This window comes from Chenopodium quinoa, unplaced genomic scaffold (genome assembly GCF_001683475.1).
Source record: "Chenopodium quinoa cultivar QQ74 unplaced genomic scaffold, ASM168347v1, whole genome shotgun sequence".
NCBI classification, from domain to species: domain Eukaryota; kingdom Viridiplantae; phylum Streptophyta; class Magnoliopsida; order Caryophyllales; family Amaranthaceae; genus Chenopodium; species Chenopodium quinoa.
In genome coordinates, this window is record NW_018742951.1 from 3,498,455 (window position 1) to 3,505,781 (window position 7,327).

Consider the following 7,327-nt stretch of genomic DNA (forward strand, 5'->3'; position numbering starts at 1 on the left):
ATATCAATTGTACCTCGATATTACTGATCGGAAGCGGCCTCCACCTAGGCATTCCGATCACTTGATATTACTGAAGAATTATCTCTATAATAATTCTGATCCCTTTATCGGAAGAATACACTTGTTGGAAGGACACCATTCCTTTCAATCTCCCACTTGTCCTTCCGGAAAAGTGTGCATACAGTGTATATCCCATTTCCTATGTCTCTTAATGTTTCTTCGTGAACTATAAGGTAAGATTCATTGTCATCCTTATTACGTTCAGATGTGTTTCTCGATCTCCGAGTTCGACTGTCAATAAGCAGATGATTTCTAAAATCCATCTAAGCACGGCCATGCATTTTCACAGTCTCGCTCTTCGAGCGGCCTTGTAAACAACAAAAAATTTTCCCTATTGTTAATAGGGGGACAATCCCAGTCTTGCATTGTAAGTTCATCTTACTAAGAAGACTTAGTCTCCCGAGTGTTCCCGTTATGATCCCCAGTTACGGCAGACTTTAGGAAACATCAAAGAGTCTAGTACTCAAACAAGAAAACTTCACACTACTCATGGTCGGAGGAAACAGGTTCCGATAGTCATAATGAGAAATATACTTATGACAATTTTGAAATTTCTTAAAGTACTCTAATAGGTCTTATCCAGTACAGTTCCAAACTGTACCTGTGCAAATAATTTATGACTGTCACGTCCTCGCAGCACAAGAAACAGTGCTGTAAATCATATTACACACTAATCTATGGCGATCATCAATCGTTCATCTGTTAGATGACCTCGATTAGGGACAATTTTCGATTTAAATACTCAATGTTCACTTAACAGGTGTTTCTTTATCCAAGACATGGTGTTTATACCCTGTTTTGAATATTTCCGTAAATCGAATGGACTCATTATTTAATTGTAAACCACAATTAAATAGTAATGGAGTGAATGATAATTTTGCACAAAAATTAATTACTCCATAAATGAATGGTTTCAATATAGTGTCTTACATTAAAACTACCAGTTTAATTAAAACACATGTACAGGGAATTTCAAAGCCAATTTCCATTATGCTTGATTCCCATTGCCTCAATGTGCTTGTTGTGTTTCACCCGAGGCAGCGGTTTAGTCAAGGGATCAGCCATATTATCATCTGTGCCAATCTTACAAATTCTGATTTCACCTTATCATGTGAAATCGCCTTTGCACGTGTTTGACCTTCTGGTGTTCTCTAGGCTCCCTGGCCTGACCAATAGCTCCATTGTTATCACAATAGAGGTCTATTGTCCCCTTGATTGAGGGTACAACACCAAGTTTGCTGATGAACTTGTGAATCCAAACAACTTCCTTAGCAGCTTTTGAAGTGGCCAAGTACTCGGCTTCAGTTGTAGAGTCTGTAGTGGTGCTCTGCTTGGCACTCTTCCAGCTAAACGCTCCTCCATTCAGACAGAATATGTACCCCGACTGTGACTTGAAGTCGTCTCTGTCAGTCTGGAAGCTAGCGTCGGTGTAACCTTCAACAATCAGTTCTTTGTGGCCTCCATACACTAGGAACTTATCCTTGTTCATTTTCAGGTACTTTAGGATATTCTTAGCCGCAGTCCAATGCGCATCTCCTAGGTTCGATTGGTATCGGCTCGTTGCACTCAGGGCATACGATACATCTGGCCTTGTACATATCATGGCATACATGATCGATCCGATTAGCGAAGCATATGGGATGTGATTCATTCTTTCTCGTTCAACAGGTGTCTGTGGACACTGTTTCTTGCTGAGAGTTATGCCATGGGACATGGGTAAGTGCTCTCTCTTGGCATTCTCCATGTTGAATCGAGCCAGTACCTTATCAACGTAAGTACTCTGGCTTAATCCAATCATCCTTTTAGATATATCTCTGTAGATCTTGATGCCCAATATATAATGTGCCTCTCCTAAGTCCTTCATTGAAAAACACTTTCCCAACCAGCCCTTTACGGACTCTAGTAATTTTGTGTTGTTTCCAATGAGAAGTATGTCATTGTCATACAGGACTAGGAATGCAATATCACTCCCACTGACCTTCTTTTATACACAAGATTCATTTGGATTCTTGATAAAACCAAACTTGCTAATGGCTTCATCAAATCGCAGATTCCAACTTTTGCTGGCTTGCTTTAGTCCATAAACGGACTTCTTCAGCTTGCAAACCTTTTCAGCGTTGCCTGGATCGACAAAACCTTCTGGCTGTGTCATATACTTAGTTTCTTCCAAAATTCCATTTAAGAAGGCGGTTTTGACATCCATTTTCCATATTTCATAATCGTAATATGCATCAATCGCTAGGATGATTTGGACTGATTTTAGCATTGCAACTGGTGAAAAAGTTTCATCATAGTCAATCCCGTGGATTTGTCTATAACCTTTTGCCACCAGTCTAGCTTTGTATATCGATACATTTCCATCCTTGTCTGTCTTCACTTTGAAGATCCATTTGCAACCAATGGGTGTATAACCCTCGGGAAAATTCACTAAGTCCCAGACTTGATTTTCAGACATGGAGTCCATCTCAGATCTCATGGCCTCTTGCCATTTTGTAGAGTCGGGGCTTGTCATGGCTTGCATGTATGTCGCTGGCTCATCACCATCCATGACTAGGATGTCCTGATCATCGGTTAAGACGATACCGAGGTATCTGTCTAGTTGAGATCTTTGCCGTTGTGACCTACGAAGGGTAATCGGTTGAGCATTTTCATTGTCAGTTTGATTCTGACCAATCTTCTTAGATGCTTCCAAAGCATCTAGATTGTCAGTTTTGTCAGGTTGACATTGTTGCTCGTCCTCTCGAACTTCGTCGAGTTCGATTTTCCTCCCACTTGTCATTTTGAAAAGGTGTTCCTTCTCTAAAAAGACACCATCACGAGCAACAAATACTTTGTTCTCGGATTTATTGTAGAAGTATTACCCTTTGGTTCTTTTGGATATCCCACAAAGAAACACTTATCCGATTTGGGGTGAAGTTTGTCCGAAATTAATCGCTTAACATATGCTTCGCATCACCAAATCTTGAGAAAAGACAACCTAGGAGGTTTCTTAGTCCATAATTCATATGTAGTCTTTTCAACAGCTTTTGACAGAGCTCTGTTTAGTGTTAGTGCTGCAGTTTGTAGCGCATGTCCCTAGAAAGAGACAGGGATTTCATTAAGACCCATCATTGATCGAACCATGTCTAACAAGGTTCAATTCCTCTGTTCGGACACTCCGTTCCATTAAGGAGTTCCGGGAGGTGTTAACTCTGAAAGAATGCCATTTTCTTTCAAGTGATCGTCGAATTCATGCCTCAAATATTCGCCACCTCGATCCGATCGAAGTACTTTAATTTTCTTGCCAAGTTGATTTTTCAACTTCTTTCTGAAATTCTTTGAATTTCTCAAAGGATTCAAATTTATTCGACATTAAGTAGATATAGCCATATCTACTAACATCGTCGGTGAAAGTGACGAAATATCGGTAACCTTGTCTTGCGGGTGTACTCATTGGTCCACATACATCTGTGTGTATTAGACCTAATAAGTCATTTTCCCTTTCTCCCAACTTGGAGAATGGTTGTTTTATCATCTTGTCTAATAGACATCCTTCGCAATTTTCAAATGACTCTAAGTCGAATGAGTCAAGAACACCTTCTTGAAGAAGTTTCTTGATGCGCTTGATGTTAATATGGCCAAGGCTACACTCGTACTTGTCGCTTGTGATTTTGCGACGCTCGGTCTCGACGCTCTAGGCTCGATTTCCAACGTTTGTATTCGTAAAACTCTGTCGACTCATTAAATCCTTTCGGATTAATTCGTCGTCTCGGATCGGTGATTCGATTGGGTTCGACCCGAAGGGTTCAGTTAAGATTAAGCTGTAATATCAATTGTACCTCGATATTACTGATCGGAAGCGGCCTCCACCTAGGCATTCCGATCACTTGATCTTACTGAAGAATTAACTCTGTAATAATTCTGAACCCTTTATCGGAAGAATACACTTGTTGGAAGGACACCATTCCTTTCAAAAATATATCAAATTGGTTCAAGAGCTCTATTAAGGTCAAAGATGCAACTTATTAGCAACCAAAAATGACTGAATTATCAGATTAGGCTCCAAAAAATAGATGAATTTTATATCAACTTAATATGCATATGGAAAATTTTAGCAGCTAATTCGCTTGTTAAATATCTCACAACTTTAGTAAATATGATATACTAAAATTAATATATGTAATAATGTGAAATTAAACCCTAGATTGTGAAACTGGTATTTGAATTAGCAACCACACTTGACTCAATGAATAAATATATCAAATTAGGCTCCACAAATCATATGAAGTTCTTGCTTGAGAATATCATCTTAAATTGCACATGAAAATTTAAGCAACAAATATGCTTGTTAAATCTCTCATAACTTCAGTAAATATGAAAAATATTTCATTTAGCTCTTACATATCAAATTAATGATTATGAGCCAGAAAAAAAGCCTAATTTTCTAAAAATGAGCAAAAATTAGAGCATAAAATTGAAAGAACTGCTTTAATACAATTGTCGATTGATTGATTTTGATACTTCATATTAGGCAAAAGAGGAATTTCATTGAATGTCTTTTATGCAACACTCTTTGAGGCAATTCAGGCTACACCCACCAACAATCCTAGCAGACCCATCTCTGATTACATATAAAGATATGAAGTTATTAAAGGTGATAAAAAATCGAGCCGGGCCTTAACAACATATCTTGTGCCCAAACCCAAAAAAAGTAGCGGGCTTATCAGGCTTTTTTCGGGTCGGGCTCGGGTTTTTAACTAAAAATGCATTTTCAGGCTTGCCTAAACCCGCACTATTTTCGGGCTGGATCGGGCCGGGCTAGCGGGTCAGGCCAATGTTGATCACATCTAGAGGTTATGAATATTCTGCTCTTGATTTAATAAAATGTGTGAGTTTTCTGTTATATATATATGGCTGAGATTTGTCCTCACATAAGGGATGGGTTCTCACATAGAGGGCGGTTCTCACCGGATCCCGACCCTATATATGTATATATACACATACATATATATACACACACACACACTCACACACACACTCACACATATATATATACACATATATATATATACACACACACATATATATATATACACACACACACACACACACATATATATATATATATATGTATATATATATATATATTTATATATATATACATATATATATATATACATACATATATATATATATATACATATGTATATATATATATACATATACATACATATGTATATATATATACATATATATGTATATATATATACCTTCCCTAACGACCACGCTTAACTGTTTGCTCTGCTAGTCTGTTTGCACTTTCTGCTCTGCTCTCTCTCCACCACGAAGCTTCAAGGTTTTATCAATGGCGTCTAATTAAAATTTTAAACTCGACAATTTCTCTCTCCTCTTCTCGTTCACGAGTATCAATTTCAATATATTATTGAGGTTTGTAATTCTTTTAAATTTGTAAATTCAATGATCTTAGTTTAATCTTAGCATCAAAATTTACAAAATATTTTTCAAATGCATGTTAATCTTAGTGTTTGAATTTCAAATTGTTCAGTTTTGATTATTATCGAATTACATAAATTATTTTTGTTAAAATTTTGGATAATTTTCGTTAAAATATTCGATTATATTCGTTAAAATTCAATGAGAAATTTTCGATTTGAGTATTTGAGAACTATTAAATTGCCCGTTAATCTTAGTATATTAGAATTTTCGATTTTATTGTTTTGATAATTTTTTAAATCACATGTTACTTCAGAATTTTCGTTAAAATTTCATATTCATGTCGTAAAAATTCCAATTGAATGCTCTTATAATGATCTTAATCATTTGCACTTAAAAAAATTATAAATTGGGCAAATAATTTTGGATAATTTCAATTGAAGGTATGTAAATTGAGCATATATAATTAAAATGAGCAAACATAATTAAAATGAGCAAATACAAAAAAAAAATGAGCAACTATAAAATGAGCAAAATAAGCTGTGTTGTTGTGGTACAATCGTTTTTGTGTTGTTATTTTAAATTTGAGTATCATTGTTGCGTTCTTGTTGTTGCTGCTAGGATAGTTTGTTTTGATAGGGGTTGTGCTTCCTAGATTAAGCTCTTGTGTGTGTTCTTGGTATATAGATAATTAATTCAATGCGATACTTATGTGGTTCACTTGGGTTTGGACTATGGACATTTATAGCTAATTTTGCTACTGTTAGGTACCTTGGCATGAAATTTGGGGCTTACAACATGTTCTATTATAGACAGCAAAGTTGATTATTTGTTCAATTTTTTTTGCACAAATATAGTGTGATTGATGATTAGTAGTAAAATTATTTCACATGGTTTAAATTGGGAGTTCTTACATTGGAGCTATTGTTGCGGTACCCTTAGTTCTTGCACACCAACCACACTCCCTTCTTCCACTTCCCTGCACAAACCTATCCCCCTTACCCCTTCATCTTTCTCCTTGCAATTCTGATTTCAAAAACTAATTTCAGTTCTAATTTTAGATTATGAAATTATTGTGTGTGTGTGTGTGTGTGTGTGAGTGTGTGAGTGTAAGAGTGTATGTATAAGTGTGTGTGTTTGCTTTTGGTCATGTACATTCTCATTTAAGAATCTGATTTCAGTTCTAATTATTGAGAGTGTGTGTGTATGTGTGTTTAAGGGGGTGCATATTCACTTGTTACTATTTTTTGGAATTGTTAATGACTTGTTATTTCTATTATGTTTAATGACAGAAATGATGAGGAACAACGAACAACTTGACAGTCATTCTAGTACCATCACAAATGTGCTAACTACTCCTACAATAGTAGTTTCTCCTAAAGTAGCACCTTTGCTCACTCTTGGAGGAACAAAAGAATGGCTTCCAATATGCCCCAATGAGTTGAAACCAGCTATAGGGATGAAGTTTAATAATCTTGAAGAGGGCCTTAAATTTTATAAAAGTTACGCATTTGCTGCTGGATTCAACACAAGAAAGTCTACAACTAAAAGACAAAGAAGAAGCAAAGAACTGAAATCACAGTATATCTTATGCAATAAGAAAAGATACAAAGAGAAAAGAAAGGCTACTGTTGAAAAAGATTTAAATAACAAGGAAGGAGAAAGCAATGAAGAAAAAGCTTCAATAAAAAGGAAGAGACTCATTACTCGTGTTGGGTGCAAGGCACATATTGTCATAAAGCATTGTGATGATAACAAATTCATAGTGTCACAATTTCATGAGGGACATATTCATGCACTTTATACACCTAGTTGCAATCTCTTCCAAAAATAA

The 7,327-nt window shown here is 36.1% G+C and overlaps 1 protein-coding gene across 1 annotated transcript; it reads left to right on the plus strand.

Annotated features, from left to right (window-relative positions):
- The first annotated feature begins 6,787 nt into the window (after nucleotides 1–6,787).
- Nucleotides 6,788–7,327, plus strand: LOC110728623 (protein FAR-RED ELONGATED HYPOCOTYL 3-like). Its single transcript, XM_021908268.1, has one exon. The coding sequence runs from the start codon at nucleotides 6,788–6,790 to the stop codon at nucleotides 7,325–7,327; it is 540 nt and encodes a 179-aa protein (XP_021763960.1).